The sequence below is a fragment of the Capsicum annuum genome, chromosome 3, assembly GCF_002878395.1.
Source record: "Capsicum annuum cultivar UCD-10X-F1 chromosome 3, UCD10Xv1.1, whole genome shotgun sequence".
In the NCBI taxonomy this organism is placed as follows: Eukaryota; Viridiplantae; Streptophyta; class Magnoliopsida; order Solanales; family Solanaceae; genus Capsicum; species Capsicum annuum.
The window spans coordinates 269,408,920-269,427,736 of record NC_061113.1 but is presented as its reverse complement, the minus strand read 5'-3'; the positions used below and the strand labels follow the sequence as shown (position 1 = coordinate 269,427,736).

General features: G+C 34.3%; 1 protein-coding gene across 9 annotated transcripts; it reads left to right on the top strand.

Moving 5' to 3' along the window:
- The first annotated feature begins 1,929 nt into the window (after nucleotides 1–1,929).
- On the top strand, nucleotides 1,930–13,136 carry LOC107861595. 9 transcript variants are annotated; one of them, XM_047410225.1, is made up of 10 exons: nucleotides 1,931–2,108; nucleotides 2,201–2,362; nucleotides 2,691–3,844; nucleotides 7,713–8,974; nucleotides 9,435–9,530; nucleotides 9,659–9,787; nucleotides 10,279–10,386; nucleotides 11,071–12,406; nucleotides 12,551–12,609; nucleotides 12,942–13,136. In XM_047410225.1, the coding sequence occupies exon 4, from the start codon at nucleotides 7,713–7,715 to the stop codon at nucleotides 8,895–8,897; it is 1,185 nt and encodes a 394-aa protein (XP_047266181.1). In that variant the 5' UTR covers nucleotides 1,931–2,108; nucleotides 2,201–2,362; nucleotides 2,691–3,844; the 3' UTR covers nucleotides 8,898–8,974; nucleotides 9,435–9,530; nucleotides 9,659–9,787; nucleotides 10,279–10,386; nucleotides 11,071–12,406; nucleotides 12,551–12,609; nucleotides 12,942–13,136. The 9 variants fall into 9 exon arrangements, with proteins under 9 accessions (XP_016562363.2, XP_047266181.1, XP_047266182.1 ...); XM_047410226.1 differs by having other exon boundaries at nucleotides 12,551–12,627; XM_016706871.2 differs by lacking the exon at nucleotides 12,551–12,609.
- Nucleotides 13,137–18,817: the final 5,681 nt, after the last annotated feature.

Genomic DNA, 18,817 nt, shown 5'->3' with positions numbered 1-18,817 from the left:
TTTTAAATATCAGTATTAGCAATTGCCAGAATTGCCCTTAATTATGAAAGAATGACAATAAGCACACATGTTGACCAACAATTGTGCTTCTTCACTAATGGGAAAAGCCTCAAATATGTCACTGAACTATTAGAAATGACTCATTTATGTCATCTGTTAAAAGTTGGGCTCATTTATGTCATCACAGTTACAAAACCAGCTCATCCATGCCATTACTTTTTAACAACCGGTTTTTAAAAATAGTTTTGCCACGTGACAACTTATTAGAGGGCCACGTTATTTTTTTTTTTTAAATTATTATTTTTTAATTTTGTTTTGATCCATTAAGAAGAATCCACACAACTTTTTGATCAATTGAAAATTAGTTTGATCTATGTTTTAAAAATTTGATTAATTTTTCATGAATATATTCTTAAAACATTCTCGTTCGATTCATTTTTTTTGTCATTTTGGCATATTAAGATTGTTTTCATATTTTACCTTTAATATTAATTATTTTTTCCTGTTTTTGCAATGATAAATGATGATGCATAAAGTGTTACGTACAAATATTGAATGTTGATTAGGGGCGGCTCAACCCTTTAGGAGAAAAGGCGGCCGCCTAAGACCCCAAAATTTGAGGGGCCTATTTTTGTTTAGTAATAATAAATTATAAATTTTAAGAAATATATTAAATACTATTTATAGAAAAAATAAAATTTTTATATAAAAAAATAAAACGCAAGGTCTCCGTTTGATTTTTGCCTTAGGTCATAAATTTGCTTGAGCCGCCCCTGATGCTGATGATGCCATTCTATGCTTAATAAAAAAATAAAAAAATAAAAAGTTACTTACATTCGGCTAACAAAATATTTCATGTATGTTAAGACACACTATATGCTTATTTCATGTAACACTTTATGCATCATCATTTATCATTGCAAAAACAGGAAGACGACAACATGCCGACATATATAGTATACGTAGAGTTGGCAAAATGAGAAGCTAACTATTAATAATATAATAATAATAATATTTGATATTTATATATCCCTTCAATTTCAACTGAAAAATGACAAAAGTTTTAGTTAACGTGAATCTTTCAAAATAAATAAATAAATAAAGTGATAAAAAGCGTGGAGTGTATACTCTCTCTGTTCCCTTTTAGTTACTCGTCCGTCAATTAAAATAGTTATTTTATTATAATATATTTATTAAATGATGTTTACAATTGTATTTGAAATTAATTTGAAGAAAAAATAATTAATATTAAAGGTAAAATATGAAAACAATCTTAATATGCCAAAAATGACAAAAAAATGAATCGAACGAGAATATTTTAAGAATATATTCATGAAAAATTAATCAAATTTTAAAAGCATAGATCAAACTAATTTTCAATGGATCAAAAAGTTGAGTGGATTCTTTTTAATGGATAAAAAAAAAATTTAATTTTTTTTCTTAAAAATTTTTAAAAAATAAAATTTAAAAAATAAAATAAAAAATGACATGACCCTCTAATAAGCTGTCACGTGGCAAGACTATTTTTAAAAATCAACTGTTAAAAAGTAATGGCATGGATGAGTCGGTTTTGTAACGGCGATGGCATAAATGAGCCCAAATTTTAACGGATGACATAAATGAGCCATTTCTGATAGTTCAGTGACATTTTTGAGCCTTTTCCCTTTCTAAATTATAATATATATATATATATATATACACACACATGTATTATTATCAGAGGCGGATCTAGATTTCGAAAACTGCACAAAATTATTTAACAACTGTATAAAGTTATTGAGACAATTAATATAATTATCAAATAATTATCTTAATTATTTAAGTAATTTTATTTTTTTAACTTAATAAGATTGTGAAACTCACTTGTCTCTCTTTTTGGTTACAGACTTGGGAGGGATCGTGAACTCATTTTTCTCGTGCAAAACCCGGTCCAAACAGAAGCCCAAAACAAAGAAAGAAAATCAATTAAGTAAAAGAAGGCGGGAGGCAAAAAGTTGTCGGATCGATGGTTCCACTGTCTTGTCCCCTTCATTTTCCGATGCTGCTCGGAACCCATCTCCGTGCGTTTCAGGCCATGGCGGCATCCGGGCGGTGCTTATCTTCTGCAGGTGTAGTATTGTGTATCCATTCCCCTTTGCTCCCCTTCGTTTGTGTTTTGTCCGATTTTACTTATCCATCTTCGTGTGTTTTCTTTTTCCAGATCTGGCTTCTTCCTTTGACCAGCTCATGCTCGTATCGCTATTTCCGTTCACCCCCATGGATATGACCCTTGATACCATGAATGACAAAAGAAAAAATACTCAACTTTGTTATCTCAGGTTGTATCTGACCAAACCGAGCTGTCCGCTTTTGCCCATGACAGGTTGTATCTCAGGTTTCAGTTTTTGGTTTCTTGACACTTTTCTGTGTACGTTTCAAGTTCTTTTAGTGTACTGTTTTCAATTTCAAAGTAATTTGAATAATTTTCTTTCTTTGCATTTTTCCCTTACGCCTTTCAATCTGTGTAGCTTTTCTTGGAGAGAAATGATAGCCTCTTTCTATCTTTTTCTGTGTCTTGCTGGAAACCTGCTTGTTAATGGTCTTTTGATTGTTCTTTCAACCAGCTTGTTAATGGGTCTTTTGATTGTTCTTTCGAGGTTTTGGTTTCAGTTTTTGGTTTCTTGACACTTTTCTGTGTACATTTCTTGCAGATGTCTATGACAAAAAATGAGGAAAAAACCACTAAGACATTGTTTGAAGCGGCAAAGAACAACAACGTGAAGCCTTTCTGACAGCTTTGAATAATCGCTGAAATATCGATTTGAGTTATAACTGGGAAGGCATGTGCAGGACACCATTTATGGTGGCATGTATGTATGGCAGTATTGATGTGATCAGATTACTCCTTGACACGAACAAGATCTTTGTGGACTTTAGAAGTTCAAATGGAAAGCCGTCGCTGGAATTTGCTAAGAAAAGCAATATTCCAGATGATCTTAGCAACAGAATTTTGTTAGCCGGGCGTCATTGGATTATATATAATTTTAAAATCACTCCTTGCCCTTATCGTTTATGCTTGGAAAGGCGTTTGTCTTGTCCATACATACACAAAAATGAGGCAGCAAGAAGGAATCCTGCCTCTGTCCATTACTTCCCAACATTATGTAAGAATTTCACCAAGGGACATTGTAGGGAAGCTTTAACTGCAGGTTTGCACACGGACGGACAGAAATAAGTTATCACCCTAATGTTTTGAGAACGCAGAGGTGCTTTCATGGAGAAAGATGTAATCGGTTTGATACTTGCCGTCATGCCCATTATGGGGAAGAAGAGTTACTGAGATACCGAGCAGCTGCAGTTCCTGCAGAATCACCTCAGCCTCAGCAGAATGCTTGGTTTCCCATGCAACGACCAGCGCAGCCACAAGACAGCACAGATGTTCCTGCTAGAGTTCCTTCACAACAAGAAACTCAGCTGCAAGACAACGATACAGTTCCCATTGGAGTTCCCATGCAACTATCCCAGCCACCAGAAAACGCTGGAGTTCCTCCACTACAAGAGGCTCATCTGCAAGACAACGATGCAGTTCCCGCTGGAATGTCCCAAGAGAGCTTTGGAATTCCCGTTCAACCTCTGCCGGAAATTGTACCCGTGGCCCTACCGTCATTTAGCCCGGAAGATCTGGCTTCTTCTTTTGACCAGCTCATGCTCGTCTCACTATTTCCCTTCACCCCCATGGATCTTACCTTTGATACCATGAATGACAAAAGAAAAAAGACTCAACTTTGTTATCTCAGGTTGTATCTGAACAAACCAAGCTGTCCGCTTTTGCTCATGACGTCTTTCCATCTCCACCATCTGAAAGGTACTTTACCCCTCCCAATCCCACCACTCTGCACTTTCCAGATTTATTTTACATATCTCGTGATTTTTTCTGATGCAATAATTACCTTGTATTCCCTGTTGTGTGTTCTTGCTCATATCTTTGTGTCTCAGTCATCATCGTCTTAATGCAATTGTTTTTGAGCTGAATCTCAAGTATGCTACTTGTGACGACTTATCGAGATCAACTAGCGTTTTGGCCAGCTTAGGTAGTTCTGAAATTGCTTGAATTGTTGCTTGTCTGATCCCTCAAGAACTAGGTTAGCTACTTAGTCTGCCACTATGCTGTGCTGCTTTCCCTGTATGTGTGTATGAGTTTATTATCTGGACTCTGCATTGTTCCATGAAACATATATGTTGATCATGTGCCGTGGTATCCTCCAAACATCCCGTAGCACATTTTTCATTACAAGTGCATCTGTTTCTATTATGCAATCCTCGACACATTCTGCACACAAAAAGCTATAGCCTCTCTAATAGCAGTTATCTCTGCCTCTGTGTTTGTAGTATCCGGAATTACCTCAACTTGTGCAAAAGTTAAACCCCTTTTGTAGTTCCTAAAACAATCTTCATATGAGCAGCTCCCCAGATTCCCCCTACTAGATCCGGATATATAAGATGTGTTCAATGTCTTCACCAAATGCGATGTCTTAAAAGTATCTGTGTTGGTGCTTGATATACAATACGTAATAAATAAAAAGAGGGCGTAAGAAGCTTACCTAGTATTTCCACCTATGATTGTCCATTTATTGTAAAAAGTAATTGTCTCTGAGTTGGGGTCATCAATCGCAATTAGCAAGCACTCAAGCGAAGATACATCAATGTCTATACTGTTTTCACCAAATTGTAATATAATAGGCACTTGTGGTCAAGACACCAAGATATGAAAAACACACATTCAACTCATCAATACAAGAATAATGATACCCATATTGCACCATTGTGCGTTGGGTCCAAAAAATCACATCAAAACCCCATGTGGGTTCCACATACGTAAATTGCGTTTCTGAAATCAACCCAATATTCTTACATGCTTAAAGAATCATTACCCTATAAAATGGGTGAAATTCAAGCTAAATTGGGGCTAAAATCAAGCGCTCAAGGTTCTGGGATTTTGAGCAAGAAATCAAGAAATTTCACCAAGGATGAATTCTTACCTTAAATCGGAGAATAATCACGAAAATAAATGTTAATCAAGCTCCAATTTTAGGCTATCTCGCTATTTAGGGATTGAGCTCTTAAGAGAATGGGTGAAGAACTCCCAAAATCATGGAAAAAGGTTCTTTTTATACCCAACGCAGGTCCTCGGGTACCCGCTATCGTGGCCCGGGATGTGCGATCACACCCTTTGGTGGTTTGCACAACTTGTCGCGATCGCGACACCTCTATGCGGTCGCACCACTTTGTCTGCCAAGGGTACCGTGATCGCGGCCCTTGGCTGGCGATTGCAGCTGCATCAATTGACATCTTCCAAGTCTCCGTCAAGTCCTTGAGATTCATTTGGAATTCCGTATACACAAACATACTATGTAAGCACACCAAATTCGATTCTCCGGACGCGATGGCGAAGTGGGAATTTTCATCTGAGGTCGTTTCGATCAAATGTGAGTCCCACACCCAAATTTTTAGTTTCTCAACTTTCCGACTCATAGGTAGGAATGAGCTCGGGAGCCTCGGGGCTCGAACCAAAAGTCTATCTAGTCTAAAATTGGCATTCCGCAACTGGTGGCGCAGTCAGAATTTGCATATGAGATTGTTTTACGGTAGTTGTCACCTGGTGGACATTTGGAACCAGCGAAGACTTCAAAATAGGGAATTGACTCTAAAAACTAAACAAACTGTCCGGTAACCGGACTCTCAGTCCCAGCAAGTCATAAATGACTTGGGAAGTTCTAGGAAAGCTCTAACGGCTAAAATAAGCAGAAATATGGAAAATGAGTTAGACGAAGGTATTTGCTTAGCTGCAGTAATTAAGGGTAATTTCCATATATAGTCGCTCATTTTTTGCAATTGCCGACAAATATCACTTTTGGTTCTTTTAGGACAAGAATATCACCCAACTATTCCTATTTTCCTCAAAAAATACTTAACACTTTAAAAACTTTCTTCTCTCCTACTTGGCATGCCATGTTGTTAAAATCTTATTTTCTTAATAATAAACCTGTTTTATTCTTCAAATTCATTTATTCAAACCTATGTCTTATAAACTACAAGGAAAACCTAAATTACGTAATTTTTATTTTTTAAGAAAAAATTTGCGTAAGAATTTACCGGTAACCTAATTCTCTACAAGTTTTTCAACCAAACTAATTTGATGAAAAACGTACAAATTTTTCTATCAAACAAAATTTGGAGGAGAAAATCTAAGTTTTTTTTTTTTTTTTCAAACAAAAATCGATCGAAAAATCTTAAATTTATATAGAATCTTTGAAAAAGACTTTCTTTCATAAGAAAGAAAATTATCCCCCGTTTCCACACAAGAACAAAGTTAATTATCAACTAAAAATTTTAATTCTCATGGAGATCATCTGTACTAAATAAATAGATTTTTCCCACATAAATTTCATAAAGGAATCAAATAAATCTGCAAAGTTAATATAGGCAAAAAACTTTTGAAAATAAAAATTTATTAGGTAGCTTCTCATTCGTACTAAATAAATAGATTTTTCCCAAATAAATTTGAAAATGTGTATGCACGAAACTAGGTAGCTTCTCATTTCAAGTGATAAGTTCTGATTTTTCTGCTTGAATGGTTCCTGCGGGATACATCACTGCATATTCATGTTTTGAAATTCACATGTTTTAGTTTTGTATGAATCACGTTCTTTCTTGAATAATGTGTGTGCACAAAACTAGGTAGCTCATTTCAAGTGGTAAGTTCTGATTTTTCTATTTGAATAGTTCCTTTATTTTTTGTTTCATGTCTAAATAATTTTTCTTTCCTTCAAAAATAGTACATTTAGTACGTATATAAAAATTCAAAAGCCATCATTTTTATTCTATTACATTTTAAGAATCTTTAATATATGAAATAAATAACAAAAAAAAATATTAAATTAGTACCAATTCTTGTAAATACCTTTAAGTTTTAAAAATATTATTAAGTGGTGAAATAAATAAATTAGAAAAACTTTGAAAATTACCAAATAAAATAATTCAAACCTTTACGCATCAACTACTTTATTGATGATTAATGTGCATAGCATTACCAGACGAATTATTTCCCTTTAGGTTGTGTGATTATCTAATATTTTTATCATGTGATGTAATAATTTTTTTGGTATTGAATAAAGAATAAATATAATTTATTTTCTTCTTTTAAGAAAGACAAAATAAATATAAAATTTATATTTTTGAAGTATCAAGTATATTTTGAGGAAAATAGGGATGAGTGATATTTTTGTCCTAAAAGAAACAAAAAGTGTGATTTTTGTAGGTAATTTTCAAAATATGAGTGACTATTCATCCAGTGATTAGTGTCCAAAGACTTGCAACAAGGGTATTGTAGACTTTCTATTAAAAAATAAATAACTAAATAATAACTAAATGGATAAATAAATATATAAATAAAAGAAAAGAAAATAAAAGAGGACAGTTCAACTCTCAGCAAGTGTTTGCAACAATTCGGCGTATTGTTTCAAGGTAATTTGAATAATTTTATGTTCCTTTCAATCTGGGTAGCTTTTCTTGGAGAGAAATGATAGCCTCTTGCTATCTTTTCCTGTGTCTTGGTGGAAACCAGCTTGTTAATGGGTCCTTTGATTGTTCTTTTTGAACTGTGCACTGTGTCAAAGATGACTAAGTTGAGTGCATTTGGTTTCTTGACACTTTTCTGTGTACGTTTCTTGCAGATGTCTATGACAAAAAATGAGGAAAAAAACACGAAAACATTGTTGGAAGCGGCAAAGAACTACAACGTGAAACCTTTTCTGTCTGCTTTAAATAGTTGCTGGAATATCGATCTGAGTTATGAACGGGAAGGCGTGCGCAGCACACCATTTATGGTGGTTTGTATGTATGGCAGTATTAATGTGATCATATTACTCCTTGACACGAACAAGGTCTTCGTGGACTTTAGAAGTTCAAATGGAAAGACGTCGCTTGTATTTGCTAGGGAAAACAATATTCCAGATGATCTTATCAACAGAATTTTGTTAACCGGGCGTCATTGGATTATATATAATTTTAAAATCACTGCCTGTCCTTATCATTTACGCTTAGAAAGCCGTTTGTCTTGTCCATACGTACACAAAAATGAGGCAGCAAGAAGGAATCCTGCCTCTGTCCATTACTCCCCAACATTATGTAAGAATTTCACCATGGGATATTGTAGGGAAGCTTTGAACTGCAGGCTTGCACACGGACGGACAGAAATAAATTATCACCCTAATGTTTTCAGAACGCAGAGGTGCTTTCGTGGAGAAAGATGTAATCAGATTGATACTTGCCGTCATGCCCATTATGGGGAAGAAGAGTTACTGAGATACCGAGCAGCTGCAGTTCCTGCAAAATCACCTCAGCCTCAGGAGAATGCTTGGTTTCCCATGCAACGACCAGCGCAGACACAAGACAACACAGCTTTTCTGGCTAGAGGTCCTCCACAACAAGAACCTCAGCTGCAAGGCAACGATACAGTTCCCACTGGAGTTCCCATGCAACTACCCCAGCCACCAGAAAACGCTGGAGTTCCGCCTCTACAAGAGGCTCAGCTGCAAGACCACGATGCAGTTCCGCTGGAATACCCCAAGGGAGCTTTGGAATTCCCGTTCAACCTCTACCGGAAATTGTACCCGTGGCCCTTCCGTCATTTTGCCCGGATGATCTGGAAACAGTGCTCCAGCAGTGGAACAAGTGCCATGAGCAGCTCTATGAGGAATGGTGGCAATCAGTTGATGATCACCGGCGTCATCCATAAGCCTTTCTTCACACTTGTGTTTCTTTTAAGCACATTTTTGTCTTTTTCTTTGCCTTTCTTCACACTTCTTTCTTTTAAGCACATTTTTGTCTTTTTCTTTTTTTATGTTTTCTCGTTTTAATGTTTTGTTGCACAGATCTAGTTTTCTTGGCAATACGGATTTTGATACCTGCTAAATAATCACAACCACTTTTCCTGGTATGCTTTCGGATGACTGTGTTGTCACTTTTCTGCTTGCTGATGAATTTCATCCCAAAAATTGAACTGAGCTATGTGGATTCAGTTGAAAATGTGTATGCACTAAACTAGGTAGCTCGTTTCAAGTGATAAGTTCTGATTTTTCTATTTGAATGGTTCCTGCGGGATACATAGAATAAATTTTGGTACACTGCATATTCATGTTTTGCAATTCACATGTTTTAGTTTTTATTTGTAGCTCTAATGTGAATTTGGAAAGGGATAACTGTCTTGACACTTTTCTGCTTGATGATAAATTTCATAGCGAAAATCGAATTGATTTGAAAATGTGTATGCACTAAACTAGACAGCTCATTTCAAGTGATATTAAGTTCTGGTTTTTCTACTTGAATGGTTCCTGTGGGATACATCACTACATATTCATGTTTTGAAATTCACATGTTTTAGTTTTTGTTTGCAGCGAATTTGGAAAGGACGTCTTGACACTTTTTCTGCTTGCTGATGAATTTCATCCCGAAAAGTGAATTAATTTGAAAATGTGTATGCACGAAACTAGGTAGCTCATTTCAAGTGATAAATTGTGATTTTTCTCTTTGAATGGTTCCCGCGGGATACATAGAATATAATTTTGGTACAATGCATATTCATTTTTTGCAGTTCACATGTTTTAATTTTTTTTTGCAGCTCTGATGCGAATTTGGAAAGGGATGACTGTCTTGACACTTTTTCTGCTTGCTGATGAATTGAACTGATCTATGTGGATTGAGTTGAAAATGTGTATGCACGAAACTAGGTAGCTACTCATTTCAAGTGGTAAGTTCTGATTTTTCTACTTGAATGGTTCCTGCGGGATACATCACTTCAAATTCATGTTTTGTAATTCACATGTTTTAATTTTTGTTTGCTGCCCTGATGGGAATTTGGAAAGGGATGACTGTCGACACTTTTTCTGCTTGCTGATGAATTTCATCCCGAAAATTGAATTAATTTGAAAATGTGTATGAACGAACTAGGTAGCTTCTCATTTCAAGTGATAAGTTTTGATTTTTCTACTTGAATGGTTCCTGCGGGATGCGGGATACGACATCTCTGCATATTCATGTTTTGAAATTCACATGTTTTAGTTTTGTATGAATCACGTTCTTTCTTGAATAATGTGTTTGCACTAAACTAGGTAGCTACTCATTTCAAGTGTTAAGTTCTGATTTGTCTATTTGAATGGTTCCTGTGGGATACATAGAATATAATATTGGTACACTGCATATTCATGTTTGAAATTCACATGTTCTATTTTTTGTTTGCAGCTCTGATGGGAATTTGGAAGGGAGTTTGGAAAGGGACGACTGTCTTGACACTTTTTCTGCTTGCTGATGAATCATCCCGAAAATTGAATTTCATTATTTGGAAAATGGGTATTAGCTTCTCATTTCAAGTGATAAGTTCTGATTTTTCTACTTGAATGGTTCTTGCGGGATACATCACTACATATTCATGTTTTGAAATTCACATGTTTTATTTTTTGTTTCATCACTAAATAATTTTTCTTTACGTATATGAAAATTTGAAATCCATCGTTTTTATTTCTATTACATTTTAAGAATCTTTAATATATGAAATAAATAACAAAGAAACTATTAAATTAGTACCAATTCATGCAGATACCTTAAGTATTAAAAATATTACTTAATTGGTGAAATGAATAAATTAGAACAATTTTGAAAAGTACCAAATAAAATAATTCAAACCTTTACACATCAACTACTTTATTGATGAGTAATGTGCATAGTATTACCAGACGAGTAATGTGCATCGATATTATTGATGAGTGACTATCCATCCAGTGATTAGTGTCCAAAGACTTGCAACAAGGGTATTGTAGACTTTCTATTCAAAAATAAGTAACTAAATAATAAATAAATGAATAAGTAAATATATAAATAAAAGAAAAGAAGACAGTTAGACGTAAGAAAATATAGTTACGGATCTTGGCCATCCACCTCTTTTTATTCCTTTTTTTTTTTTTTCCAATTCTTGTTTCTCAGTCGATCACTTCATTACGCTTTACAGTTTCTTGACACTTTTTTCATTTCTCGCAGATGTCTACAACAAAAAATAATGAACAGAACATTAGGATATTGTTGGAAGCGGCAAAGAGCAACCATGTGAAACCTTTCCCGATCGCTTTGAAACGTGACATTAATATCGATGAGAGTTACGATTGGGAAGGCGTGCACAGGACACCATTCATGGTGGTTTGTATGTATGGTGGCGAAAATGTGATCAGATTACTGCTTGACACAAATAAGGTCTTTGTGGTTTTTAAAAGTTCAGATGGTAAGACTCCGCTGGAATTTGCAAGGGAAAGCAGAATTCCAGATGATCTTATCAAGTTGTGTGGGCGTCATTGGAAGATATACAATTTTAAGATCAAGTCTTGTCCAAATCGATCATGCTTAAAAGGCCGTTCGTCATGTCCATACCTTCATATAAATGAGCCAGCAAGAAGGGATCCTGCTTTTGTCCATTACTCCCCAAGTTTGTGTAAGAACTTCACCAAAGGTCACTGCAGGGAAGCTTTGAAGTGCACGCTCGCACACGGGTGGATGGAAAGGAACTATCACCCTGATGTTTTCAGAATGCAGAGGTGCTTTCGTGGAGAAAGATGCAACAGAATTGATACTTGTCCGCATGCCCACTATGTGGAAGAAAAGCTACCGAGATACCGACCAGCTGCAGTTCTTACAAAACCACCTCAGACCCAACAGAGCCCTTGGCTTCCCATACAATGACCAACGGAGCCACAAGACAACACGGCAGTTCCTCCACAACAACAAACTCAGCTGCAAGACAACGAATAACCTCAGCCACTAGACAACGCTGCAGTTCCTCCACCACAAGAAGCTCAGCTGCAAGACATCGATGCAGTTCCCACAGTGCAACCTCAGCCGCTAGAAAATGCTGGAGTTTCCGCGCAACAATTTCAATCGCGGGAGAATGTTGCTGTTCCCATATAACAACCTCAGCTGCCAGAAAATGCTGGAGTTTCCGCGCAACAACTTCAGTCGCTGGAGAATGTTGCTGTTCCCATACAACAGCCTCTGGGCCAAGAGAGCGTTGAAATTCCCATACAGTGAGTGACCTCTGCCAGAAATTGCACCTGTGGCCCTTCCGTCATTTAGCCCGGACGATCTGGAAACAGTGCTACAACACTGGGAAAGTTGCCATCAGGAGCTCTATGAGGAATTGTGGCAATCATGTTGATCGTCACCGCCGTCATCTATAAGCCTTTCTTCACTCTTCTCTTTCTTTTAAGCACATTTTTGTCTTTTTCTTCTTCTTTATGTTTTCTCGTTTTAATGTTATCTTGCTGGTCTAGGTTGCTTGGCTATGCTGATTTTGGTACGTGCTAAATAATCTCAGCCACTTTTCCTGGTATGCTTTTTGAGCTATCTGAACTGACCATGCAATTTTCACAAAACATACTACTGATGAGAGCTATTAAAATGGTATGGTGTATAGAATTGGCATTACATTACTCATAAATATCGATTTTTTTGTTATTTGGTGATCTAACAGGTCCATTTTAAGTCCAGTGTTTTTTATGCAAGGACTGTGGATTGGATTCAGTTAAAAATGTATATACACTAAACTAGGTAGCTCATTTCAAGTGATCAAGTTTTGATTTTTCTATTTGAGCTAGGTAGCTCATTTCCAGTGATCAAGTTTTGATTTTTCTATTTGAATGGTTCCTTGAGGGATGCATCAGCATCTAATTTTGGTCTAGTGCATATTCATGGTTTTCAATCGCATGCTTTAATTTTTGCTTGCATCTCCGATGGGAATTTGAAAAGATTGGGGCAAAGTGAAAAGTAGGCAGGCAGTGCTGAATGTTTACTTTCTTTTTGCTTGTGTTTCAATAATCAACTCGGATTTTTTTTTTCTTTTTTTCTCTTTTTTTGTTGTACAGGCAATGGATCGAGACAACAAATTTATCTAACAAATTATGCAATCAAGCCAGCGAACTTTAAACTCTTGATAAAACTCTTAATATAGCGCTTTTACATGTAATTTAAACATTCCAACTCTTCCACTTTACTTTAAACATTTCATTGTGTTCTTTGTTCAAAATTTTAACATTGCTTCTTTCCTTTGCATTGGTAGATTATTTGGGAAAGATCTGAATTTGTAGTTACCTTATTTTGTGTGTGCAAGTTCATCATGTAATTGTGTAGTTCGCTGAAATGTCATAAAGTCCTATTTTTTGATTTTTGATTTTTAAGATGTCATAAACATGCCAAGTCCTATCTTAGCATGTTTATATGTATACATTATGTAAAACTTGGTCATGCCTGATTTTGATTTTTGGGAATGTATGATGCAATGCATCTTGCAGCAGATTTCGATTTCTGTGCATCTTCTATTTGCACTTGTTTCTGTTAATCATTCAACATAATTAGATACATCTGTTGAACGGGCATGTCACGTCAATATTATTAACGGGATGATTCAAGATAGGTAGAAAAGTTATTTCCGATAAATCCTCGGCCGAAGGAAAAACATATCAAAACAAATTGAAAAGAAACAATGAAAGTGAAAAAATCATGGAAAAATACTACAAAAATTATGACAAATCGCTTTGATTAACCAATACCCAATCTTGAAAGCTATTATCCAAGGGATCAACTCTGTGAATGATCACATGCAAATTAAAAGTCTAAGAATAGAGAAATTCAAAATACATTGATCACACCTATGAAGAAACGATATGATAAAACGTGCCCATCAAAGACAAATTAAGCCAAAAAAAAAAGGCACGAAAATTGTGAAGGAATGTTGAAAAGGAAAAGTTTTATACTTGCATTATGTAGTATTAATTTATTAAGGAAAATATTTATATATGTAAAATTTATTTTAAAGTCCTAGATTTTAGAATTTCTTGCGATAAGGAAAGGTTTTTAAAAAACGAGAAACTTTAATAATATAAAAAATATTAAAATTTAAGAAAAAATGTAAATAAACATTTTGTCTATTGCAGAAGGCAAAAAATTTCGAAATCACTTTACAAAGGTTGTTTAGACTTTTAGTATACATACATACATACATACTACTCTACCAGCCAGCTAGGTAGATTAAAAAAAAGAAAAAAAAAATTCAATGGATGTATAGACTATGTAATTAAGAAAGATGGTGAATAAGGCTATCCCTGGAGACCCAATTGAGATATTTGACGATTCTGGAAGCTGTTGGGGTGAGATATCGGTTTGGTGAAATTAGAGTGTCAGTATAATAAATAGAAGTAGGTCCTAGGCGTAGTGGCTGATAACCAAGAGTAGTAGTGTCCTCGAATGCTTTCTGGTCTTTTTTGTAAACCATAATGTCTTGTTTTTTTTGATAATATTCTTTGCGTCGTAGCTGCAGGAGCAAAACATCACCATTTTCAAACAAGTATAATGGAAAGAAATCCGCATGAACATGTAGCTGGATTGGAGTATCAACAAAATCGTGTAGAGGTATAGAGAGCATCATCATCCAAGATTGTTGGACCCCATAGTCTTTCATTGTCCACAAATCCAACGAACGTCCAAAGTAATGGATGCAGAAACAAAGTTGGCCATCTAGAACAGCAATGTTAATGAAATAATCACGAGGAGGTGAAGCCTTTTGATAGTTAGGTTGTGGTATTTCTTTGTATTGGTAGTCTGATAAATTTAGGGACAAAATCAGGAGATGATCTTGTTTGTTGGGAGTATAGGCCATCCAATGGAATCTACTATTCATAAAGTGGCAGTTAAAATACATGTGTTTCCAAATATAAGGGTAAGGGAATGGTTGAGTAAGCAGCCTCCAAGAGTCCTTTTTCAAAGAGTAGACTTCAACCCGCGGCATGGAATAGCCTAACAAACGGGTGATCACTCTTACAACTACATAATCATCACTGGCGCTGTCATGACCTAATCCGTAAATGGGTTCTCCATATGGTTGTTGCAGCTTGCTTAAAAGATCAAGTGGTACTGAAGAATTCGCAAGTCGTCTTAACTCATTGATAGTAGGGTTCCAAAGATGTACATTATCAAACGGATGAAGACAAGTACCTAATGTCACGCATACCAAACCATTCACGGGCGGGCAAAGAAGTACCATACTGGATATCTTAGAACAGGAACTAATTTTCCTTTCGATAGGCAGCCTCCACGCAGCGATTTTGTTATTATAAACGGAAGATAACGAGCAAGATAACATGACATCAACACCAACCTTAGCAGCCACTCTTTTAGACTCCAAATCCCTACTGCTACAGCTGATTTTGAGGTGTTTGTCCTGGAATTGGACATCACTTGTTAAACAATTAAACCACTTGGAAACACACCTGAAACGAACAAGAGACTTAGCAGGAACCCTCGACAGAATTTCTACCAAGATATCTTGAGGAAGACACATTATTATTGTATTATTGTTGAAATAGTAATTAGCTAGTAATTTGTTAAACAATCAAATAATCCTCTATTATAATTTAGAACCTCAATTAGGAATTGCAGTTTGAGTAGAACTAGGCCAAGGGCTGGTTGTTTCCATGTCCGTATTGAACTAGATAGCAAAATCTCCGATTGGACTGCCCCAATAATTGTATGACATATTAAACCCTATAACTTATTAATAATGTTCAAGTTATACCTAATATGCAATAATTGATGTGCATCTTTTGTCCAAGTTTTTCTAACTATAATTCTTAATTTCCCTTTAAAACATACATTCAAGAAAATTGTTTGGATGTAACGGATAAACAATGTATATAGATGTATATAAAACTCTGATACATAGTTATACATTATATCATTTTTCAAAGAGTAGTCTTGAACCCACATGGAATACTCTGACGATCGACCAGTTGGTGATCACTCTTACAACTACATACATAATCATTATTGGCGGGAGTTCGTGATATGGTTCCTCACTTGAATGATAAAGTGATGAAGAATTTCAAAGTTAACTCATTGATAGTAGGGTTCCAAAGATGTATATATATAATATCTAACAGATGAAGAACAATACCTAACGTGAAGCATACCAAACCATTGACAGCCAGAGATATATATGGAACTAATTTTCCTTTAGCTAGGCAGCTTCCAGGCCATTGCGTTGTTATAAACACAAGAAAACAAACTTAGCAGCCACTCTTTTGGACTCCAAATCCCTACTACTACAACTGATTTTGAGGTGTTTGTTTGTTCTGGAATTGGACATCACTTGTTAAACAATTAAATCACTTGGAGACACACCTTAAACGAACAAGAGCCTGACAGAATTTCTATTAAAATATCTCGAGGAAGATACATTATATTGTTCAATCAATTAGCAAGTAATTTGGTAAAGAATTAATCCTACATTATATATATATATGGACCCATGCTTAACACCTAATTATCAATTAACCGCGGAACTTGGAGAAATCAAAGATATATATGTGCAACGTTGTTTTATTTGCGAATGCCCATAAATAAAGTATGCAAAACAGACCTCAATTAGTTACCCCAAGGTGTCCGTCCCCTCCCAAACTAATTTTGGCAATGACCCTTGCGGCCAAAAATATTTACCCGAATTATCGATGCTCTTTTATTTGCAAATTTAGGTACCTTAATATTCATGTACCCGATTATCACTCCTCTTTTATTTGCAACATCTATATATAATAGTATAAAGGAGGGACGCCCTCCATTCTTATTTATCTATTATCTCCTTTTTTTTCTTTTTTCTTTTTTTGAAGTTTTTATTCTTTTAAATTAATATGTTATGTATTAAAAAATTCAAAAGTTACCTCACAAAAGATACCTTTTAAATTCTCTTAAACATATTTTAATGTATTTATTGAATTTTAATGAATGTTACTATTCATGTGAGTTACTATCTTTTCACCTCCCACACTTATTCTATTCTCACAAATTCACATTGAAACTTTATTTATAGGTAATAGATGAAAGTCAAATTATGTTTTCAATCTCTAAACATTAGTATTCCTTTTTTTTTTGTGTGTGTGTTTTATCATGTGTCTAATTTTGTGTTACTAATTTCTACTTCTATTGTATGAAATTTTCAAGAAGTTTGTTAATGCAATAAATATTGATAATATGGACACAAGATCATTCATTTCTTCAATCAGAAATAAGGTATTCAACTTTATTTTAAATTTTGTAATTTAAGCTTTAGATATTCATCTTAGAATTCTGATGAAATTCATATTTTCATGAGGAGATCGATGAAGTTTTTAGTTTTTTATTTTAAATTTTACATTTTAAGCTCTAACTATTCGTCTTAGAATTCTGATGAAGTTCATATTTTTATGAGGAGATCGATAAAGTTTTTAGTGTTATTCACAGTGTTTATTTCTCTCTATCATGTTGGGAATGTTCTGAGTAAGAAGTATACTAATTAAAAGGTAGTTACTACTCACCAGTTGCCGCAATACTTTCTGTATCAATTAGACGATACAATCTAAAAAAAAAAGGAGATATTTAGCCGTTACCATTTGATACACGAACGTTGATTTGGTTTGATCTAATTTGGACAAATATGACCGCGGCAATATACACCTTTTGTATTGGAGAAATTTGATTTTTAGTCCATTACAAATACTACTTTTGATATTCAAATTGTTAGTACACATAGATATTCATTTTCTCTTTAATGGCAGAGTGTTAGTGCATATATTTTCTGTTTTGTAACTTATGATAACATTTGGAGATTATAAAGAGAAATTTTAATGAGTATTGTGACTATTTATACAAAAATTAAAAGAAGTATTCAGTCATTTTCTTAAGTAGGATATCATATAGTAAAATTTGCGTTTTTTAAAAGTTTGAACATGCAATTGATAAAAAAATTATTTTTCAGCATATAAAATTTGAATATATATATATATATATTCTAAAAGTGGGAAGCACCTAAGTTGAACATTGAAATACAAAAATACCCTACAAATCTAAGAGATCATTTTACCTTTAGCTAAAAGTAAAATTACCTATAATTAAACGTTGTCTTAGAATTATTTAATGTCAATTTACTACTTATTATTATTTAATGTCAATTTACTACTTATTAGTTGAAATACAAAATACCCTGAAAATCTAAACGATCATTTTACCTTTAGCTAAAAGTAAAATTACACGTTTTCTTAGAATTATTAAGTAAAATTACCTATCATTAAACGTTTTCTTAGAATTATCTAATGTCAATTTACTACTTAATGAGAAGACCTTATTATCTTCTGCTACTATCTTAACCTTAGAAAATATAAGTTTCCTTACCACTATTATGTTCATTAATCAAAAATTTGTTTGCTGGACAAATGCATAGATTAGTTTATTTGCCGGATTTTTCATTTCTATACTAAACAATAGATATATATTTTAATAACTAATATAATGAGTAGTAAATGTAAAATGTAAAAGATGAAATGGAGTGCTCATATCTCTATATAGTTAATTCTATTTATTATATTTCTATTAATTTGGAATCTTTTTCATCTTTCACTGCCTATAAACAATGTATTACTGCTATCAATTATTTTCTTTAAAAGGTTTATTCAATATTTGTTTTTTCGCCTTCCAACAGTAATTATTTATTTGTTAAGTCACGGATGAACAACAAACTCAATTTTCTATTTTTCATATAAAAAACAATTGTAAACTGAAAAAGGTTTGTTTACGGAAAAACAATGTTCTTTTCTTTTACATAGCTTTGTCATAACATCCATCTACAAGTGTTATAAATCAGGTCCAGTAATTTACCTATTTTTCAGTTACTTTTTTGCATGCTTCGATAATATATATTGTAATTCTTTATTTCAAC

Coding starts and splice junctions, on each gene's coding strand:
- LOC107861595 (XM_016706877.2), top strand. CDS start 7,713: ATGTCTATGACAAAAAATGAGGAAAAAAACACGAAAACATTGTTGGAA.